At 44.7% G+C, this 23,559-nt stretch overlaps 1 protein-coding gene across 3 annotated transcripts in view; it reads left to right on the top strand.

Moving 5' to 3' along the window:
* The window catches only part of LOC120917850 (hepatocyte nuclear factor 4-beta-like), a 67,990-nt gene that overhangs the window by 5,176 nt on the left and 39,255 nt on the right, over positions 1–23,559 (top strand). The window contains exon 1 of one of the 3 annotated variants that reach the window (XM_040329420.1): positions 18,506–18,892. The exons of 1 other annotated variant lie outside the window; for it this stretch is intronic. In XM_040329420.1, the coding sequence (XP_040185354.1) occupies positions 18,778–18,892 (115 nt within the window). In that variant the 5' untranslated portion in view covers positions 18,506–18,777. Of the gene's footprint in view, positions 1–18,505; positions 18,893–23,559 lie in introns of those variants that run through there. One more of the 3 variants, XM_040329419.1, reaches the window with a different exon arrangement.

Here is a 23,559-nt window from a genome sequence, read left to right as displayed (position 1 = left end):
CGTCTTTGCGGTTTAGATTTACGGCCCCCCGATCGTTTCGCAGTGACAGAGCCATCATTTCATACCCCATAAAAAAGCACTTTAAGAGTTCCTCTAGGACTGCGCATGAGAGAGGATGACGCAGATCCCCAAATCCCGATAAGTGTTCTGTGCCGGGCTTGGCGGTCCAAAGCTTTCATCGCTTGTTTGGCGATAATAAAAGGAAGATGAGCGGCCTCTCTGCGCAAAGAGATCAGCTGTGTGATGGCGAAGCCTGCTGTGTATTAGGAAAAACAAAGAATCAATTACTAAAAAACAACAACAACCCATTGTCCTGAACTGCTCCCTCGTTACAATCTATATCTGCCAGTCTATAGGTTTATCTCAGCACCTGTTCCAGCAGGGATGTGGTGTCAGTAGTTTATTATTTAATATATTTTTTTACAATAACATTTTTTATCATTTTTTTACAATTTTTTTTTATAATTGTTTTACAATTATTTTTTTTATAATTGTTTTACTTTTTTTTTATCATTTTTTTACAATTTTTTTGTGTTTTTATTACAATTTTTTTTATATAAATTTTTTTTTATAATTGTTTTACACTTTTTTTTTTTATAATTGTTTTACTTTTTTTTATAATTGTTTTACAATTTTTTTTATGTTTTTATTACAATTTTTTATATATTAAATTTTTTTTATAATTGTTTTACAATTATTTTTTTTATAATTGTTTTACTTTTTTCTTATCATTTTTTTACAATTTTTTTAATGTTTTTATTACAATTTTTTTTTATATTTAATTTTTTTTTATAATTGTTTTACAATTATTTTTTTATAATTGTTTTACTTTTTTTTTATAATTTTTTTACAATTTTTTTTTATGTTTTTATTACAATTTTTTTTATATATTTAATTTTTTTTTTTATATTGATTGCAATTTTTTGGTGTGATATCAGGGATCTAAACAGACCCCTGAGGCCCCGTACACACGACCGAGTTTCTCGGCAGAATTCAGCCAGAAACTCGGTCGGACCTGGATTCTGGCGAGAAACTCGGTCGTGTGTACACTTTTCAGCGAGGAACCCGTCGAGGAACTCGTCGGGCCGAAAAGAGAACATGTTCTCTATTTCCTCGTTGTTCAATGAGGAAAGTCGGCCCGCCGAGCTCCTCGGCGGCTTCCACACTGAACTCGACGAGGAACTCAATGTGTTTGGCACGTCAAGTTCCTCGGTCGTGTGTACGGGGCCTGACATCTCCCCTTTGAGACAGAGAAAGGGACTGAGGACACAGGTTCCCAAATCCCTTTCTCTGCTGTCTCAGCATTGAAGATGAATGGACAGGAGACAGCGGCTCCGATACTCAGAGTTCTTCATTGTTATCAAGCAGTAGCGGTGCGTCCATAAGGGACGCATGGGCGCCGCCCCTCTCCTGCCACCCCTCTATCACCATAGATAGATTCATGCATTGCGTGAATCTATCTATGGTCGCCGCTGCCACCCCCTATTCTTGTGCCCGACCTCTTTTCGGGGCGCCGGGAACCTGAATTACAGCAGCGGGGTATTTTTTTGGAAGCACCTGATTAGAGCCATAGGCCATAGGCTCTAATAGGTGTCCAAAAAGGTGAACAGCGGGCACCATGCTGGGTGCTTGCTGTTCACTCAGCGTTGTGTTAGGAAAGCAAATGAATATTCGCTTTTGTAACACTGAACTGACTCTCAGCCAATCAGGTGCTCGGGTCTGTTACCTGATTGGCTGAAATGACAAGTGCTGTGATTGGTCGCCTATCAGTCGTCCAATCATAGCAGAGGATGGGAAGAGAGGACGGGAGAAGACATTGAGGAGCGTGGCAGACACTGCCGTGACCCGCTGCCCCACCGAGACAGGTAAGTGGCGGGGGCGGGCGGGGGAAGCACACTGGCAGCATTTTAAGGGCACAGTAGCGCCAATTGATGGGCACACTGGCAGCAATTAATGGGCACAGTAGTGGCAATTGATGGGCACACTGGCAGCAATTGATGGGCACACTGGCCCCAATTAATGGGCACACTGGCAGCAATTAATGGGCACAGTAGCGGCAATTGATGAACACACTGGAAGCAATTAATGGGCACACTGGCAGCAATTGATGAGTACAATGGCAGCAATTTATGGGCACACTGGCAGCAATTGATGGGCACAGTAGCAGCAGTTGATGAGCACACTGACAGCAATTGATGGGCACAGTAGCGACAATTGATAGGCCCAGTGGCAGCAATTGATGGGCACAGAGGCAGCAATTGATGGGCACAGTAGCGGCAATTGATGTGCACAGTAGCAGCAATTGATGGGCACAGTAGCGGCAATTGATGGGCACACTGGCAGCAATTGATGGGCACAGTGGCAGCCATTAATGGGCACAGTGGCAGCAATTGATGGGCACACTGGCAGCAATTGATGGGTACAGTAGCTGAGTTTTTGATGGCACAGTGGCGGCAATTTATGGGTATTCTGGCTACGTTTGATGGGCACAGTGGCTGCATTTGATGGCACAGTGGTGGAAATTGATGGCACAATGGCTGCGTTTGATGGGCACAGTGGCGGCTATTGATGGGCACAGTGGCTGTGCTTGATGGGCACAGTGGCTGCATTTGATGGCACAGTGGTGGCAATTGATGGCACAATGGCTGCGTTTGATGGGCACAGTGGCGGCTATTGATGGGCACAGTGGCTGCATTTGATGGGCACAGTGGCGGCTATTGATGGGCACAGTGGCTGCGTTTGATGGGCACAGTGGCTGCGTTTGATGGCACAGTGGCAGCAATTTTTCAGTTTGCTTGCGCCCCCCCCAAAAAATGTTGAGCACCAGCCGCCACTGTATACCAAGTTTGTTTTGTAAATGGATTGCAGTGGCAGGGATCTCTAGTAATCTCTTGTAACCTGTTCCCAGGCGAGGCTCCCGCTACCTCATATGTTGACCACCATTAAGCTGGTTGATGGTCATCCATGGTGACAGGTCCATTCAGGCTGAGTATGGATCTATGGGGGCCGGTGTAGGCTCCTGCATTCCTGCCATGCCACAAGTGCAATATGCGTATGCAGCACCCTGTGGTGACACGGCGTTGCGTATTATTGGTTGGCGATGTCCAGTTGTCTCGTGATTCTCAGCCCCTAATTGCCTCTCAGAATGTGTTTGTGATCAGCATGGTGTTGGGAAGGGTTCCGTCTCTCCCGGTGCGAAGTCTTATTCAGACATCTGTTAGATATTCCGCCGTATCCTGATCTAACCTCTTTGTCACGTGAAGCTACAAATCTGACCACCCGCTGCCGGTAACGGAGGGTGGAGAGAGCGCCAAGCCAAGTTATTAACTATATCACAAGATGTTACATTGTATCAAAGGAGATGTGATAGGCTGAGTACACAACAATCCCAACCTGTGATTTATCTGACCATGGATATCACTATGAGGGATTCAGAGGGAATAAGAGCCCCGGTGAAAAACAGTATTAAAGGGGCATTCCACCCAAAACTGATATTTCAGTAGATGCTGGAGAGCTAAACCACCAACAGACTCTTTTCTGTTTCTGGGACTTGGCAAGATCTCTGCACACCTATTAAGGGGATCCCAAAATTCCTGGTCTGTACACTCTCTGTTCCCCATTATGAGGGGTTGCCACCATCCCTGTGCTGAGTTCCCAGGCCTGTACACCTGCTGTGCCCATTATGAGGGGTTCCCACCATCCCTGTGCTAAGTACCCGGGTCTGTACATCTGCTGTGCCCATTATGAAGGGTTCTCACCATCCTTGTGATGAGTTCCTTTGTCTGTACACCTGCTGTGCCCATTATGAAGGGTTCTCACCATCCCTGTGATGAGTTCCTTTATCTGTACACCTGCTGTGCCCATTATGAGGGGTTCTCACCATCCCTGTGCTAAGTTCCCGGGTCTGTACACCTGCTGTGCCCATTATGAGGGGTTCCTACCATCCCTGTGCTGGGTTCCTTGGTCTGTACACCTGCTGTGCCCATTATGAAGGGTTCTCACCATCCCTGTGATGAGTTCCTTTATCTGTACACCTGCTGTGCTCATTATGAAGTGTTCTCACCATCCATGTGCTGAGTACCTGGGTCTGTACACCTGCTGTGCCCATTATGAAGGGTTCTTGCCATCATTGTGCTGGGTTCCTTGGTCTGTACACCTGCTGTGCTCATTATGAGGGGTTCCCACCATCCCTGTGCTGAGTACCTGGGTCTGTACACCTGCTGTGCCCATTATGAAGGGTTCTTGCCATCAGTGTGCTGGGTTCCTTGGTCTGTACACCTGCTGTGCTCATTATGAAGGGTTATCGCCATCATTGTGCTGGGTTCCTTGGTCTGTACACCTGCTGTGCCCATTATGAAGGGTTCTCGCCATCATTGTGCTGGGTTCCTTGGTCTGTACACCGGCTGTGCCCATTATGAGGGGTTCTCACCATCCCTATAATGAGTTCCCAGGTCTGTACACCCGCTGTGCCCATTATGAGGGGTTCCACCACCCCTGTGCTGAGTACCTGGGTCTGCACACCTGCTGTGCCCATTATGAAGGGTTCTCGCCATCATTGTGCTGAGTTCCTGGATCTGCACACCTGCTGTGCCCATTATGAGGTGTGAAGGGGCTGGAGGCTCGCATGTCCATGGTCAGCTTGGTGTGCCAGTCTCTGAAAGCCAGCCACCAGCCAGGAATGCAGAACCACAGCGGAAGCAATGCAGTAAAACTTTGGAAGATTTGAATGGGCCCTAAAGGAGTCCTGTGCTTGCTGACCTTATTTTGAAAATACTAGTTGCCTAGCTGTCTGGCTGACTTTGAGGAACCGACCTGGAACGATCATTTGGGTCCCATGTTTTAAAGAGCCCTATGTTGCATGTTAACATGAGTTGTGTTAAGGCATGCCATTCAATCAAATGAGCTGCCAATGCACCAGAGCGGACAAAAGACTGTGTCTGTGCTGCTCTCCTACTGCAGCGAACTACAATGCACAGCAGTGCTTCACCGCGTCGTGTGTTGCAATCATGTGCGTGGAATATAGTGAATGCAGGGTCTTGGGTTTAGTAAGACTTTAATATCACTTTACGTTTCCAACATGATAAATATTATTTATATATTATTATAACGTCTGTATTTGATATTTCCCAACATGTCTGGGCATTGAATGACACATTATATGTATGTCATTTATATGATGTATTTGTTTCTTTCTATGATTATTCTTATCACTTGAACTGCATGTAGATCCTTGGAAAAGTGGACTTTGGTCTAAGAAATGTGGTGGCTGAAAATCTGCATATGTAGGATTCCTTGTGATGGATACAATAATGCAGGGGCCCATTAAGGGGGACCATTTTTGGAGGTGTTTTTTTGAAGCACCTGATTAGAGCCATAGGTTCTAATAGGCTTCAAAAAAGGTGGACTTGGAGCGCAGAGCATTGCGCTCGCAGTCCACCCAGGAGTGTTAGAAAAGCAAATCTGATGCTCCCTCCCATACACTGCCCCCCTCCAGTCATGCTGCTGTACAGCCCCCCCCCCCCATACTGCCTTCCACTATCCCCCCTCCCATCATAGTGCCCTCCACTACCCCCCTCCCATCATACTGTCCTCCACTATCCCCCCTCCCATCATACTGCCCTCCACTACCCCCCTCCCATCATACTGTCCTCCACTACCCCCCCTCCCATCATACTGCCCTCCACTACCACCCTCCCATCATACTGCCCTCCACTACCCCCCCTCCCATCATACTGCCCTCCACTACCCCTCCTCCCATCATACTGCCCCCCACTACCCCCCTCCCATCATACTGTCCTCCACTACCCCCCCCTCCCATCATACTGCCCTCCACTACCCCCCTCCCATCATACTGCCCTCCACTACCCCCCTCCCATCATACTGCCCTCCACTACCCCTCCTCCCATCATACTGCCCTCCACTACCCCTCCCATCATACTGCATTCCACTACCCCCCCTCCCATCATACTGCCCTCCACTACCCCCTCCCATCATACTGTCCTCCACTATCCCCCCTCCCATCATACTGCCCTCCACTACCTCCCTCCCATCATACTGCCCTCCACTACCCCCCCCCTCCCATCATACTGCCCTCCACTACCCCCCTCCCATCATACTGCCCTCCACTACCCCCCCTCCCATCATACTGCCCTCCACTACCCCTCCTCCCATCATACTGCCCTCCACTACCCCCTCCCATCATACTGCCCTCCACTACCCCCCCCTCCCATCATACTGCCCTCCACTACCCCCCCCCCCCCCCATCATACTGCCCTCCACTACCCCCCCCACCATATTGCCCTCCACTGGTGAAAATCCCCAGCAGAGCATGATCCAATTTGCTACAGCAGGGGAATTAATTTCTTCCAGATCCCCCGAGAGGCAATCAGATTCTCTTCGGATCAACTTTACCTACAAATGTCAGTACCCAGTTATATTCTGTATATTTAGGAAAGAGTCCAGGCTTTTTTTTTTTAAGAAATCTACTGAGTCGGCCAGAACCACCTCTGGGGGGAGTCTGTGATATTTACCATTTCTGTACATTATTGCCCCGATCGATCTCCTTTGACAACACAAATTTCTCAGCGCTGTGGAATTTTGTTTTCCCATCATCGGTGTATGGAGGCCGGGATGAGTTATAGGCGTCTGTCCGCCAAAACATACCATAGAGTGGATGGGAGAGAGATGGGAGGGGAGGCCAGGACATCTCATATCCTTCACGCCTCAATAGAAGCGCTACATTTTGGTTGGCACAGACAACTTTGGCTGATACTCACTTTCCTCTGAGATTTTATAGGCGTTAACTAGATTTATAGAGCATTTTATATCCATTGAGGAGCAACTTTGGGGTCACCTGAGAACAGAAAAGTGTGAAGAATAATCAAAAGCCCCTGATTGGAAGACGTGTGTGTAGATAAAGTGGACCTGTCATCAGATATATATCTTCATGGTAAGTGTAACATGCTAATCAATGTGTCAGTTTAACACGTCTGAGTATTTATTACCTCTCACAGAGATCACAGTACTCCCCCTGACCATGGGCGTCCGCTCCATAGGGCAAGGTGGGTCATTTGCCCCCCCTGGAATCGCCAGTGAGAGCCAGGAGCAGGGCCGGACTGGCCCTGGGGCCACTTTAAGCGGTGACTGCAGCGCTCCCCTCCGGCGCTCGTATCGTATGTCATGGTGCTGGGTCTGTGTGCAAGGTCCCGCCCCCCTAGTTCGGCTCGTCTTTTAGTGTTCCGCCTATCACACAAGCCGAAATAGGGGGGGGCGGGACCTTGTGTAATTTAAAGGGGGCCAGTGATGCAGGGTGCTGTGTAATGTAAATGGGTCCAGAACTGTGGGTACTGTGTAATGTAAAGGGGTCCAGAGCTGTGGGGGTGCTGTGTAATGTAAAGGGGTCCAGAGGTGCAGTTGTGGAGAGGGGGTACACAGTAGTGACAAAGAGATATTGAAGGATGCAGGGGGCACAGTGGGGTGTTTTTACATTTTAACGTGGGGAGGGGGGGCGCTTTTAACCACCGCTAGCAGTCGAAGAAAGGGTAAAATGCGACTGTGTATCGCCGCTGCTGAAGCGCCCCCCTCTGAAAAAATTTCAGCAGACGCCCATGCCCCTGACAATGTTTTCATCTGCTTTCTCTCTAGAAGGATGGTGCCAGGCATCATCCAGGGTCACTGTGACAGACCCAACCCGGAAAGGGGCTTTTGGATGGGACTGCCTACTGACTATGGGCCCTGGTTTTGGGGGGCTCTATTCTTCAGAGGTGTGTGCCTAGGGACCTTTGGAGTGGTTTTTACTTCCGATTCGGGTCTCCCCAAAACACACAGCCTCTGCCGAGCTGTCCCCGAGTATTTCTAAGGCTCTCCGGCGTCCCCCCACCTCTGGCCACATGTGGTATTGCATGCCATTGAAGTCAATGCGGAACAAATTATTTTTGTTTCCATTGACTTCTATGGGGAAACTCGCTTTGATATGCGAGTGCTTTGGATTATGAGCATTCTCCTGGAACAAATTATGCTCGTAATCCGAGGTTCCACTGTACATTGTACATTCACATCAGTCCCTACCCTCAAGGAGCTTACAATCTAAGGTCCCTAACTCCCATCCATACACACATACTAGGGCCAATTTAGACAGGATTCAATTAACCTTTTAGCATGTCTTTTGGAGTGTGGGAGAAAACCAGAGTACCTGGAGGAAACCCACACAGGCACAGGGAGAACATGCAAACTCCAGACAGGTAGTGTTGTGATTCAAGCCAGCAACCATTTTGCTGCTAGGCGGAAGTGCTAACCACTACACCACTATGCTGCCCCATGCTGGGGTCTCCTCCTACTATAATCTATTTACTAAAGCGTCTTTCTCTCATGGTAAAATGTCCCCATTGTGTGCCTTCTAGGTGTGAATTCCCGTTGTTGATTAAGTCACCTATTGTTTCGGTCTGTCTGCTATTCCTCTTGGAGATGTGACCAGCATTGTGTCCACTTTACCTTGTTACCAAACTATTGTGGGATGTTTATATGTTTATGTATTTAGATTACTGTTTATGTTTATGGAAACTGGTCATTAGGCGTACTGATGTTACTGTTTACAGCTTGCATTGTTTAGGGTAATGTGATCAAGTTCTTATCTGATTTTGTGTGGTATATATTCTGTGTAAATTTACAATAAAGTCAGTTCCAGTTTGCACCTAAACTAGTGTCGTCTAGTTCTTGGGTGCAATTCTACACTATAATACCTGGTCCCTGGTTGGAGTGGGGGAAGCTGTATCTTAACGGAGGTACCCAAGCGGGGTGCCAGGTGGTCCGTTCAGTCACCATCTACTTCCTGGACTGAGGTGCCAACTCAGAGATGACACAGTCTTGTAAGTCCTGGTAGTTCTTGGCTGGGTCAATGTTGCAGTCTGATCCCTGGAGGAAAGGAGACTGAGGAAATGCTTCCTCCTGTCTGCAGCAAACTGATGACATCATCTCAGCCTAGGCAAAGTCTGATTGGAGCTCAAGAATGGCTTTATTAGTGATTAGAGCCGGTATACCAAGCCAATCACAACTGATGGAGGTGCTCACAGGGCTGGAGTAGATGTAGAGGTGGTCCGCTCCCAAGCTGACATCACTTCCGCTCTATACCCACGGGGTCCCAGAATTTCTCCTCCAGCCCTATGACCACCTCCAGGTTATTTTCTATCATCTGTGGGACCGGGACACTATGCAGATTCGGAGTGGTGGGGAAAATCGCACTGCATTCCTGTTCAAACTGCATGTGATCCTTTGCAGTGCGATTTGCGCCCATTTATTTTGTATTGACACAAATCGCACCGCAAAGTATTGGTACTCTGCATTGGCAAGTACTGGACTGAAAGTATTGGTATTCGTGCTTGATAAAAAACAGTATCGGTGCAACCCTAGTATGTGTATGTCCAAAAGAATGTTGGGGGTGCTGATTCTTTAATCATTCAGAGTTGTGGTTACAGCAAAACTCCTGCCAAAAAATAAACTGTCCAGTCTAAGATAAAATAAAAAAAAATATGTTTCTGCAATACTCACCTTGAATTTGGAGCTGCTCCCTGCAGTACTTCTGTTCTGCCACTAAATATTCTGAGTCTTCCAGATTAAATAATGGCCAATATCCTTCAACCCATTCCCTCTCCCCCTGTGACTGGGCAGGGAAAGGAGAAGCAGCACAGTGATGAGCTCATCTCTCTCCTCCTATGTTAGCTCATGCTCTGATTGGCTCCTGTTGCTGCTTCTTCCTCTCACATTCCTCCCTGCTTTACAGGGACTGCATGAGGCTGATACCAGGTCACATTCGGGTACTTACACTGCTTGTATTTAAACAATACATTTAATGATGTATTAATGAATACAGAGATCTATTATTTTGTTTCTTTTATACCTGCCCAGAGTTGAGCTTTAAGGTTTTCCTCATATCCAATCAGAATTCAGAGTTGGCGGTGTGAATTGTGGAAGGGCCTTTTTCACATCTACACCAGAGAATTTATGGGTATTTGTCCTCCTCTTGAAGTATCCGATAATGGGATGGCCTACAGATAAGAAACAAATACCTAGAATCATGGAAATATCTGGCTGAAAGCTCTCGTCACATAATCTTCTGGAAGCACGCCCTGTATTGATTTCATATATATCAGAAGGTGATCAGTGTGATTGTGTACATAGGTGGAGGAGCCGAGATATGAGTGTGTGAAGTGCCGAGAATACAATCAGCAACCCGTTATAGAGAATGGAAGATAATCAACCAACATGTCATTATGTAAGGGGGGGGGGGGGAGTTTCCAACAACAAAGTATCTATAATGTGGTATAATGTCTATCTATCTCATTTATATTGATGATATCTTACTCTCTCTCTCTCTCTCTCTCTCTCTCTCTCTATTTTATTTCGCTCTCTTCTTATCTCTCTCTATATTTATTCTCTCTCTCTCTCTCTCTCTCTCTCTCTCTCTCTCTCTCTCTCTCTCTCTCTCTCTCTCTATTTACTCTTTCTCTCTCTCTCTCTGTCTAATATCTCTTTCTCTATTTAGTCTCTCTCCTTATTATTTCTCTCTCTGTTTAGTCTCTTTTTCTAACTCTATTATCGTTCTCTATTTATTCTCTCTCTATTTTGCTCTCTCTCTATTTATTCTCTCTCTATTATGTTTCTCTCTCTTTTCAATCACTCTCAATTAATCTCTCTTTATTATCTTCCTCTATTCTCTCTCTATTATCATTTTTTTCTCTCTCGCTCTCCCCCTTATTATCTCTCTCTCTAGTCTCTCTCTCTCTCTATTTACTCTGTCTCTCTCTATTTATTATCTTTTTCTCTTTTTATTCTCTCTCTACTATCGCTCCTTATTATATCTCTCTCTCTCTCTCTATTCTCTCTCTCTCTCTCAATATGTATTCTCTGTCTCTCTATTTATTCAATCTCTCTCTATTTAATCTCTCTCTCTATTTATTATCTCTCTCTTCCCCCCTTATTATCTCTCTCTCTCTATTTGATCTCTCTCTATTTACTCTATCTCTCTCTCTATTTATTCTCTCTCTCATCTCTCCTTATTATCTCTCACTCTATGTATTCTCTTTCTCTCTCTCTCAATATGTATTCAATCTCTCTCTCTATTTATTCTCTATTTCTATCTCTATTATTATTATCTCTCTCTATTTGTTCCCTCTCTCTCTCTATTTATTCTCTCTCTCTCTCTATATTGTTTCTCTCTCTATTTACTCTCTCTCTCTTTCTTTGTCATCTCCTTTTCTATTTATTCTCTCTCTCCTTATTATCTCTCTCTCTATTTACGCTCAATCTCTCTATTTCTCTCTCTCTCTTTTATCTCGTTCTCTATTTATTATCTCTCTTATCTCTCCTCATGATCTCTCTCTCTCTCTCTCATTTCTCCATATTTATTCTCTCTCTCTATTATTTTTCTCTATATTTATTCAATCTCTATCTATTTACTCTCTCTCTCTCTCTCTCTCTCTCTCTCTCTTCTCTTCTCTCTCTTCTCTCTTTCTCTCTCTATATATATATTTATGCTCTCTCTCTTTATCTCTCTCTCTCTCTCTCTATTATCTTTCTCTCTCTCTATTTTTTCTCTCCCAATTATCTTTCTCTCTCTATTTATTATACACCTCTTACTATTTATCTATCTATCTATCTATCTATCTATCTATCTATCTATCTATCTATCTATCTATCTATCTATCTATCTATCTATCTATCTATCTATCTATCATACCCTATGTCTCCTTATTATCTATGTATTATTTGTATTACTATTATCTTCTATCTATTATTTATTTTTATCATTTATCTATCTATTTGTCTATCTATCCAGCCATCATCTCTCGCTTTTTCACTTTTATCTATGATCTCTCTCTCTCAATTTATTATCTATCTATCTATCTATCTATCTATCTATCTATCTATCTATCTATCTATCTATCTATCTATCTATCTATCTATCTATCTATCTATCTATCTATCTATCTACCTATCTATCTATCTAATCTTGTATCAAAACACTACTCATTTTCCCCCTGTGCTCCCTCTAGTGGACATATCATAGACATGTGCAGATTGCTCACCTATGGTGACACAAACAGCTTAGCCCAATTACTGGCTCCCCTTATGAATCTAGTATGGAAAGCGGATGGAGACCTTTCCACCCTGGCAGGCAGGTATGTATAACCAGCAAGGAAATCCAACTCCATCTAAAATGGGAAAAAATGTCCAGGGAAAAATTGTTTGGGTTGTTTTTTATTTGTATTTCCAGGATTCCATTTGAAATGAGAAATTTATGCAGATGGTTTCATGTGTTGTTTTGCTCATTCTTCTATGTAGGTGCAATGCTTTGTACTTGGTAGAGTGTACTTTGCTCACAGGCATAGGCGTGCGCACAGGGTGTGCCTGGACACATCCTAATTAGCCTGTGTGGTGCAGATTCCCCCGAAATATACTGCGTTTAAATGAGCACTAACACACAGAAAAATACAGCATTAAATGGCACATAACACACTGAAATATACAACGTTAAACGTGCACTAATGCACAGAAATATGCTGCATTAAACATGCACTAATGCACAGAAATATTCTGCATTAAACATGCAGTAACACACTGGAATATACTGCGTTAAACATGCAGCAATGCACAGAAATATACTGCGTTAAGCGTGCAGTAACGCACAGAAATAGACCCCTGATATTTCACCAAAGCTCCCTAATGGGGCTCCTAAAATAAAATAAATATATAATAAAAATAAAAAACTACTGTCCACGGCCCTACTGACACCAATCTCTGCCTTACTGACACCGTCCACCGCTCTGCTGACACCATCAGTATGCTGTATATACACATGCAAATATGTTTGAGCTTTGGGGTGCACACCCTAATGCAATAGGCTGCACACACCTATGCTCACAGGGCAGAACATGCTAATTTCCTGGCTCTTATGTTGATCCTCTGTCTTCAGTATTTTCAAAGTCATGAGCCCAGAAAAAGTATGCGGATCGAAAAAGTCGTAGCAAAGTCAGAAGAATTTAATTGACATCAATGTTTGGGGGTCATTCACTCAAAGTATTGAAGCAAGAGGATCAGAATGACTGCCAGGCAAGGGTGGCTTCTATATCCCCCCCTCAAGAAAAGGGTACCTTTCATTTTTTTCTACACGCCTGTGGTCACATGACTCGCCTAATCGCAGGCAAATGGGCTCCAGGTAGCGTTACAACAAGACACGGACAGAGTCCAAGGATACGAATATGATATCATGGCCTCTTATCTGATGAAAGTCTCATTTACACCGCCTACAGTTTTGTTACACATTAGTAATAAGGTCGCTTTATTTGGGGTATAAATGATAATGGCCATTGTGGGAGGTTTTTCAGGGCTGTAATAATAGATAATTTTTATGCTCTTGTTAGCTTGAACTTTCACAGGGGATTATCTGGGTGAGCGGTGTTAACCCCTGAGCTGCCTGGGTGCTCCAAATCAAGATTCTGAGTCTTATTACCGTCTTAAGTATTCTAAAAAAAAATATGTTTTTAATTGGTTATGGTTAGAGTTGAGCGAAAGAGAGAATTGTCTGAAATTTCAGGAAAAATTGGGAGTTTAGTGAAATGAATTGGGGTTTGGCAGTTTTTAAGGATGTAATAATGGGATTTAAATGGCTCCCGAGGGTTACAGAAGCTCCTTTCATCTACAACATACACTTGTGTTAAAAGACACCCCCTTATTAGCCCCATTATCTTACTTTTGCTATAGAAAGGGACAGCAAAAAAAAAAAGGAGAACAAGTTGGACTATATAGGCCAAACGTGGCTTATATATAAAATCATACATTTTCATTATACAACAGAAAAGCAAAATTTAAATAAAATCAAATCAAATTTAATTGATTTATGATTAAAAACAAAGTATAAAAGTGCTTATAGGATTGACTGTACATATATAACAAAAAATGTTAATATGCTTGGCAATTCCAATGCTGATTATAAGGTCTTCATGTGTTGACACGTTTCACCAGAATTAGCTTCACCAGGACAAATAAAAATAATACAGCAATCCTCTAGAAAAAAATAAAATAATGCTTAAGATATATATACCTATATCACCCACTTCCCTGTCTTCAACACGTGTTGTTGTTTTTTTATGTAACATAAGTCCTCATGGGATTCTATAATCCTTTTCATGTAGACCTACCGTGTGCTCCTGTGTCCAGGTGGGCTCCCCTCCTTTTTTCTCCAGTGCCCGCTCAGGGGATTCTCTGCATGTTGGTGTTAGGGTGCTGAGGAATTTCACACACCACACATGTACTGGCATATCATTCTATTTATATAGGTATATATTAAAGTGATACTAAAGTCTAATTTTTTTTTCCTTAAAAATAACAAACATGTTATACTTACCTGCTCTGTGCAGCGGTTTTGCATCCTCCTCTTCTCTGGTCCCGCTTCAGTGCTCCTGGCCCCTCCCGCCTGTTAAGTCCCCCCACAGCAAGCAGCTTGCTATGGGGGCACCTGAGCTGCAGCTCCCTGTGCCTATTCAGACCCCGCCCCCTTTTTCTCCTAATTGGCTCACTGACTTTGATTGCCAGCAGTGGGAGCCAATGGTGCCGCACTACTGTCTCAGCCAATGAGGAGGGGAGTGCCAGACAGCCAAGTCTCTCCTGCAACATAGCTGGATCTAGATGGACCTCAGGTATTGGGGGGGGGGGGGGCAGCTGCACACAGAAGTCTTTTTATCTTAATGCATATCTTAATGCATAAAAAGCATTAAGATAAAAATCCTTTTGCATTTGCAACCACTTTAGGCATTATTATTATTATTATTATTATAGGATTGCTGTATTATTTGCATGTGCCCTGATAAAGCTAATTCTGGCAAAACGCGTCGACACCTTATCATCAGCATTTATTGTTATATTTGTACAGTCAATCCTATAAGCACTATTATTCTCTGTTTTTAATCAAAAAGATACAAATATACTATATGAAATTTCGCTTTTTTTTAACAAATATGTTGTATAATAAACATTTATGATTTTATATATACTCCATGTTTGGCATATATAGTCCGACTTTTTCTCCTTTTCTCTGTCAATTTATACAATACGAATGCTTACCATAAGCATCACATTAAAGGGGAGTTCCAGCCTTTTTTTTATGTTTATTAAAAATCAGCAGCTACAAAAAGTGTAGCTGCTGGCTTTTAATAAACATACACTTACCTGTTCCACGGTCCAGCGACGTGCCGCTGGGAGCTTCGTTCCGGTTCCCCCCTTCACCGCCGGTGCCTCCACTGCAACTGTGGGCACCCGGCCATGACAGCTTTCGGCTTCACAGCCGGGCACTCACTGCGCATGCGCGAATGGCGCAGCACTCCCTGATTGGACAGGCGATCGCCTGGGACCTGTCACGTGTCCCAGGTGATCGCCTACAGGGAGGGGCCGCTAAAAGGCAATATAATGTATCGCCTTAGCTGTCCCTGGGCGGAAGGAGGAAGTGGGACAGGAACTCCTCTCCCAAGAAAATGACATGCCAAATGTGGCATGTAAAGGGGCGAGGAGTGGATTAAGCAGAAGTTCCACTTTTGGGTGGAACTCCGCTTTAATATTTAGAAAAAAAGAAATTAAAGCGTTTGTTAACCCCCAAAAAATATCAAATACATTTCCTTCTACTTTAAAGCATGTTATATGTAGGGTGACCACATGTCCCGGATTGCCCGGGACAGTCCCGCATTTTGCATGTCTGTCCCGGGCACATTCATCACTGTGCTGTGATTCATTACAGCACAAGCTGATTTTTGGGAAGGGAGGTTGTCCCTGAATGGTAGTTTAGAAATGTGGTCACCCTAGTTATATGACGCAGTGCTTGTCCTGTGTCATTTGGCCCCCTGTAACACCTAAAAAAACCTGGCTGATCCTGCCAGTTTCTCCCCTCCCCTCTGTAATCTGACCACAGTGTATCATGGCTGCTCAGATCAGACACCGTGGTCAGTTTACGTGCCTCTGTCATCAGCAGCCAGCTATCTGCCCACCTCTCTGCTCCTGTGTCCTCCTCCCCCTCCCCTCTCTGTCTGTGTGTGAGCCGCCCCTCCTGCTGCTCTCATAACACTAACCTGTATTCACCATCAGCACTGCCTCCTATCGCAGTGCCCCCCTCTGTGAATGATTTATAAATATAAATGCTGCAAATACCTAATTTAAAAGCCGAGATTACGATCACATGACCAGCCAGCTCTCTCCTCCTCCCTTCCCCTCCAGACTGACAGCAGAGGAATCTCAGCCCCGCCCACTGCATATCTCAGAGGAGGAAAGGAGAAAGCTGGCCAGTCATGTGATCGCAGCTGTGAAATTAGGTATTTGCAGCATTTATTTTTATAAATCACACACAAAGGGGGACACTACAATAGGAGGCAGTGCTGATGGTGTATACAGGTTAGAGTGGCTTAACATCCACTTTAAGCAAAAAATGTAAAGTAACCATACACAAATAACGATGAAATAGAAAAGAAAAGGGTAAAAACATATATATTATTATACAGGATTTAAAAAGCATCAATCTCAACTAGTTTCTGCCCCCCCCCCCAAAAAAACATAACACAACATTAGCAGAAGTTGCCCAAAGGGTGGCGCTAAAGAGATGAAAAACCATGTTGTTTTGTGTTTGTTGGCCGACAATTCTATGAGGCTTTAATCGCTATCAGTGTCTTTGCTGAAGGTTCACCGTCTCTGTTTGTACTGGTGACTAGGGATCAGATTTTGGTTGGAGCCCAACCCAGCCGATTTTTGAATCAGCTAAGTACATTGGCCCACCTTGCCCACCTAAATCCCCGGCTGCTGTTATGCAAGGGGTCTCCTGCAACCTCTTTGACCAAATATTGGGGTCAATTCACAAAAGGATACCGTATGAGATATTTGGGTCAACCCAAATATTTCATGCAATATCAAAAAGGTTAATTCTAGGAGGGGTGAATATAAAAAAAAAGATTTAAGCAAGGGGACAGATTTGTACTGGGAGGAGGGGGAATTTATGCTTAGGGGGGAAAGCATGGGGGGAGATTTGTGCTGGGGGAGGGAGAAGATGTGTATTAGTAGGGGAGATTTTAGACGTAGAGGATTTGTGCTAAGAGGGGTGAATGTTATTTTTGGGGGAGGGGCATTTTGAGCTAGGGGGAATTAGGGGATGGGGGTGGGGCTAAGATTTGTGCTGAGAGGGAAGATTTAAGCAAGGGGGCAGATTTCTACTGGGGGAGGGGGAATTTATGCTTAGGGGGTAAGCATGGGGGGGGAGAAGATTTGTGCTGGAGGGAGGGAGAAGATGTGTACTAGGAGGGGAATTTTTAGGGGTAGAGGATGTGTGCTAGGAGGGGTGAATGTTGTTATTTTTTTGGGGGGGGCATTTGAGCTGGGGGGAATTGGTGGATGGAGGGGCAAATATTTGTGCCCAGAGGGGAGATTTAAGCAAGGGGGCAGATTTGTACTGGGAGGAGGGGGAATTTATTCTTAGGGGGTAAGCATAGGGGGGAGGAGAACATTTGTGCTGGGGGAAGATATTTTAAGTGGGAGGGGGAGAAGATGTGTACTAGGAGGGGAAATTTTAGGGGTAGGAGGGGGTGAATATTATTATTTTTGGAAGGGGGCATTTGAGCTGGGGGGAATTGGTGGATGGAGGGGCAAATATTTGTGCTGAAAGGGGAAATTTAAGCAAGGGGGCAAATTTGTACTGTGAGGAGGGGGGATTAATGCTTAGGGGGTAAGCATGGGGGGGGGATTTGGGCTAGGGGTTTTTTTTTAAAGTGGAGGGGGAGAAGATGTGTACTAGGAGAGGAAATTTTAGGGGTAGAGGATTTGTGCTAGGAGGGGTGAATGTTATTTTTGGGGTGACCTAGATGTCCCTGGCACTTGTCATGCGACTTTTAGGTGTGAACCGAACCTCAGATGCAAAGACAGCAGACGGGGGGGGGGGGGGGGGGTTAGGGTGTTCACATGCAGATCCTGTTCTTTGCGCCTGCGGCAAAAACTGCCCCTCCTGTTGCGCTTGGTGAACAGTACCGCTGCCAAGTGCAACCCATACAAGTGCATTGGGGACTCCCCATAAATGCTGCTCGCAATGGTGCATTCCTACATAATGTATGGGGTCAAAACGAGTAGACGATATGGTCACCCCACATCCCCACCATGTACAGATCGCTTCCCAGAGTCGCAGCGGCCTTGTCGCACATCTAAACGAAGATCTAAATTTAAGAAAACAAAACGTCGGAAAAAAAAGTGAGTTGCTAAATTTTATTTTTTTGTTTGTTCGTGGAAATCTCAGGTTCTCCCCCCACCAGAGATCTAAAGTAAACGAACGCGGATGGTATCTGCCGGCTCAGGTTGGCGGCCCTGAGTCATGCCATTGCACAATGATCTCGGTATGTCATACGTAGCGTGTGTTTGGTAAATAATTGCCCGGTGAAAGCTAATCCGGGCGACTTGTAGTGCCATAGCGGTTGTTTTTTAATGGTGTTTACACAAGGCCTGTGCTTGGGGTGAGGATGGAATCTGAGGCTGCTCCGGCCTTATCTATATCATATACCTATTTATGACACTCAGTTATTGCCGGTGACGGCTCAGTGACAGGGGCGGGCGGGCGGGCGGCTCCGTCGTGTCACACAGGTCTAGCTGGGAGCTCATTGATTTTTTTTGGGAACAGGTTCTCCTCGGCCGGGACCTTCTAGGGGGTAACAGGCGGGTGATTGGCAGCTGGCCGCGGCGGCTTGACCTGGCGTTTGCTGATAGTTAACTATGAAGTATTGCGAAGCCATGATGGAGATGGAACTGCCAGACTACACCGAAACGCTGGACGCCAGTTACACAATGCTGGAATTTGACAGTATCCGGGTGCTGCCTTCTAATACCGGTAAGAGACGCTTTTACCGACCTTCTTGTCTGATCGAATAGACTTCCCTCGGGGATGACTCAATGGGGGGAGATTTACTAAAACTGGAGAGTCCAAAATCTGGTGCAGCTGTGCGTGGTGGGCCAGGGCCACCATCAGGGGGGTACAGGCAGTACACCTGTAAGGGGCCCGGGGGTCCCCAGGGGCCTGGATGGCAACCCCCTATTTATTTTTAATAATTTACATTTTTTGTTTTGTTTTTGTTTGTCAGCACCCAAAGCCCCCCCCCCCCCCCACCGACCTGTAAGGGGCCCGGATGGCAACCCCCTATTTTTATTTTTATTTATCTTTGTATTATTTTTTTACTTATTTTTTTTATTTTTTGTTCTTCAGCACCCAAAGCCCCCGACCTTAATTCGCGGGCCCCCCGCTTGTCAATTTGCGTCGGCCCCCCCGCTTCTCTGCTCCACCAGGGGGCCTATGCCTGAAGCTGTGTAAGGGGCACAAAAATTCCTGATGGTGGCCCTGGTGGGTGGCCAATCAGCTTCTAACTTCAGCTTGTTCAATTAAGCTCTGACAATAAAAGCTGGAAGCTGATTGGTTTCTATGCAGAGCTGCTCCAGATTTTGCTCTCTCCAGTTTTAGTAATTCCCCCCCCCCCCAAGTGGGTCATGGGTCTATATTTGTAGTCCTCAAAGAAAAAAAGCTTTCTCCGGGTTCACAGCGAAGGGTCTCGATTTTAATTATTATCCATTAAAGGATTGGGAACAATGGTCTTGGTTTAGCATTTTAAGGTGAAACCTTATACAACGCATTTCGTGCTAAAAAATTGTCACTTCTTCAGGTGTAATGATGAAAACAAGCAAGGAAAGGCTAAGCCAGGGATGAAGAAAAATCAAGTATTTTGTTGCTCTTAGTTAAAGAGGAAGTAAACCCCCTCTTAAAACAAAACAAAAAAAAAACCTGCAAGACAAAAGCATAATGAGCTAGTATGCATAGCATACTAGCTCATTATGAATTACTTACCCGAGAACGAAGCCCCGGCAGTGGTCCTCGGACACGATCTCCGTCGCAGCCATGATACCTTCCGGGTATCGCTGCTCCGGCGCTGTGACTGGCCGGAGCAGCGATGACGTCACACCTGCGCATGCGTGCGGGAGCCGCCATTAATGGCATGATGCCGTTAGTAGCGGATCGCTCGGTGCGCCTGCGCGCAGTTGTCTACGGCGCATGCGCCGTAGACATTGGTGCTGTCATTCTTGGAAATATCTCCTTAACCGTGTAGGTTAAGGAGATATTTTTTGGACCTACAGGTAAGCCTTACCTGTACGTCAAAGTGGTCTGTAAGGAATATATATTAGTGTGTGTTTATATGAGATTATTTATATATAAATATATATCTACTTAATTATATATATATATAGTATATTACTAAAAGTATTAGGAAGTGGAAATATATATGAGTGTGTATATATATATATATATATATATATATATATGAGATTTTATATATATATATATATATATATATATATATATATATATATATATATATATATATATATATATATATTTATATTTATATATATATATATATGAGATTTTATATGTGTGTGTGTATATATATATATATATATATATATATATATATATATATATATATATATAAAATCTCATATATATATATATATATATATATATATATATATACACACACTCATATATATTTCCACTTCCTAATACTTTTGGCAGTGTATATATATATATATGTATATGTATATGTATATATATATATATATATATATATATATATATATATTTATACTATATTACCAAAAGTAAAATGATACTTGGTTCTGTATTCTCTAAAAGGGGTGGTACTGGGAGGTGGGTAAGGGGTGGAACCAGGGGCGGACTGACCATTCGGGCACTCGCCACTGCCCGAGGGCCCCAGGCCACTAGGGTGGCCAGCCTCAGTAAAACTAGGCACAGTATGTAAAAATCTGTGTTTTTTTACATCTGTCCCTGAAATAATTTCCCCACATCATTTTGATGTGAATATCCTAATCTGAGGCCAACCACAGCGCTTCACTATTCCGCTGGCTCTACGACTCACTTGCGCAGTTAGAAGGCTCCAACAAGTGATTTTTTTCTAATTAAAAGCCTTTTCCCGACAGCTGCCTGCCGCACCAAGTACTAATGTGCAAAGGTGTGTGTAAGGGCCCCTTTCACATGTGCGGACCGTATGTCCATTTTTTTCATCCATCCGTTTTTGGGTGAAATACGGATATACATGTATCCCCATGGGATAGTGGGTGTCTGCGGATCGGATGAACACAGACAGACGGTCCGTGTTCATCCGATCCCGCCATAGAGGAGAGCGGAGATCTGACAGGGCGGTCCCTGCACAGTGTGCAGAGACAGACCTGTCATCTGCCGGCTCAAGGGGGATCAACGGAGCGATCCCCGCTGAGCAAGCGGATATTAAAGGAACGGATCCTCACGGAAGTGTGAAAGGGCCCTAAGGGGACACTGAAGGAAGGTGACACTCTGTGGACTGTGATTTATAGGGAGAATGTTGGGACTCTGATGTAAGAGGGGACGCTCATCCTGACTGCTGTACTCAATGGCCCGGATTCACATACAACGGCGCATTTTTTTGCTGCCGTAGCGTATCTAATATACGCTACACCGACGCAGCGCAGAGAGGCAAGCACAGAATTCACAAAGCACTTGCCTCCCAAACTGCGCTGGGTTCCCTCGACGTAATCCGGCGTAGGTGGAAGTGGGCGTGAGCCATGCTAATGAGGCGTGACCCCATGCAAATGATGGGCCGAGCGCCAGACAGATACGAATAATGAACGACGCATGCGCCGTCCCGTGGACGCATCCCAGTGCGCATGCTCAGAATCACGTCGGAACGAATGCCTAAGATACGACGGATCACTGCCTACGGCGTGAACGTAACCTACGCCCAGCCATATTCACGTCAAACGTAAACGACGTAAAATATGACGGCTTGTGTTCCCTGGTGCAGCCCTTTGCATTGATGCTGCTGAGTTACCCCTCCTTTATGGGGCATAACTTTACGCCGGACGTACGACTTACGCAAACTGCGTATATTATGCGCCGGGCGCAAGTACGTTCGTGAATCGGCGTATCTCCCTCATTTGCATATGTGTATAGAAAATCAATAGGAGCGGCAAATGCACCCAGCGTAAATATGTGCCTACGATACAACGGCGTAAGGCAAGTTACGTCGGTCGTAGGAAGTCTATTTATAGGCGTATCTCAGATTGTGGGCACGGCGCATAGATACGACGGCGCATAGCTACACTTACGCGGCGTATACGTAGGCGTAAGTGTTTTGTGAATCCGGGCCCATATGTTGTTTGTTTGTTACTTACTCCTGTACTCGTATGGTGGCCACCATCTGTAAGCCTGGGGGCCCCATAATCCTCTATTGCCCGGAGACCCCATGAGCTGTCAGTCTGCCCCTGCGTGGAACAGAGTAACGGTGCTCGGAGGTGGGTATGAGCAGACTTCGGAAGGGAGGAGTTCCTGCACCTATTTTCTGAGAAAAAAAAAAGCCCTGATTAAATTAGCTATGATTGTTGTTAGTGAATATCAATGCTACACATAGGGGGTGAGTACTGGTTGTCACCTTTTCCGTTTGCCTGAAACCTGAACACGTAATTCAAAACCCAGACTGTCCGGGTGAATCCTGGACAGGTGGCAACCCTAGGGGTGAGTGGAGTAATTTTCAGACTTTTCTTTTTCTAAATTTAGAAGGAATTTGGGTGTATTTAGGGTCATTTAATTTATTTAGAGGTGTTTATTTATAAAGTAGTGAATGTGACTTGCTAAGAATTCACTGCAGATGAACCTACCTGGTGAATGTATTTTAATACATCGTCATGGAACATGACCTGTTGTAATTTTATGACTAATCATTGCCTGTTCTATAAAAGAAACCCATCCTTTATGGCGTTATCATCTATGACTCCAGATAAATGAAAATGAAACATTTGATCAGCATAGGCCGCTCACGTGACTTGTGAGGTCCACTTCCTCTTTTCTGGTGTTGTGTGGCTCTTCAGTAATCAGAGCCCACCCTTGAATCATTGTATGGCAGCCATGGTGACACCCCATCGGGGGTGGGTCTATGACAGTGATGGGGAACCTTGGCACCCCAGATGTTTTGGAACTACATTTCCCATGATGCTCTTGCACTCTGCTGTGTAGTTGATCATCATGGGAAATGTAGTTCCAAAACATCTGGGGTGCCAAGGTTCTCCATCACTGGTCTATGACATACTTCACTCACTATATGTCCTCAGTCTTCACCCAGAGTCATTCAACCAGGAATACTGAGGACATCTAGTGGTGGAGAAGAGGTAATGTATGGGACAGCTCTAGAAAGGAGGCAAGGCCCCATTATGGGGGTGGGTCTATGACACCCTTCATTCACAGAATATCCTCAGTCAGTACATTGTTATGAGCTGTGATGGTCCCAGATTTCCAGGAGCAGTCCCAGATACTCCGGCTATAAATTTTTCCATAATTGTGGACTTTCTGAGACCAACGTTTCTTCTGAAAATTATAAAATGAGGGACTTGAATGGCCCAATTATTACCGGAGCCAAACAGCAAATATTGATCCAATGTGCGATGGATGAATCAGTCCAT

This window comes from Rana temporaria, chromosome 11 (genome assembly GCF_905171775.1).
Source record: "Rana temporaria chromosome 11, aRanTem1.1, whole genome shotgun sequence".
Lineage (NCBI taxonomy): Eukaryota > Metazoa > Chordata > Amphibia > Anura > Ranidae > Rana > Rana temporaria.
The sequence above is the reverse complement of the archived record's forward strand: the minus strand, read 5'-3'. Positions and strand labels throughout refer to the sequence as shown.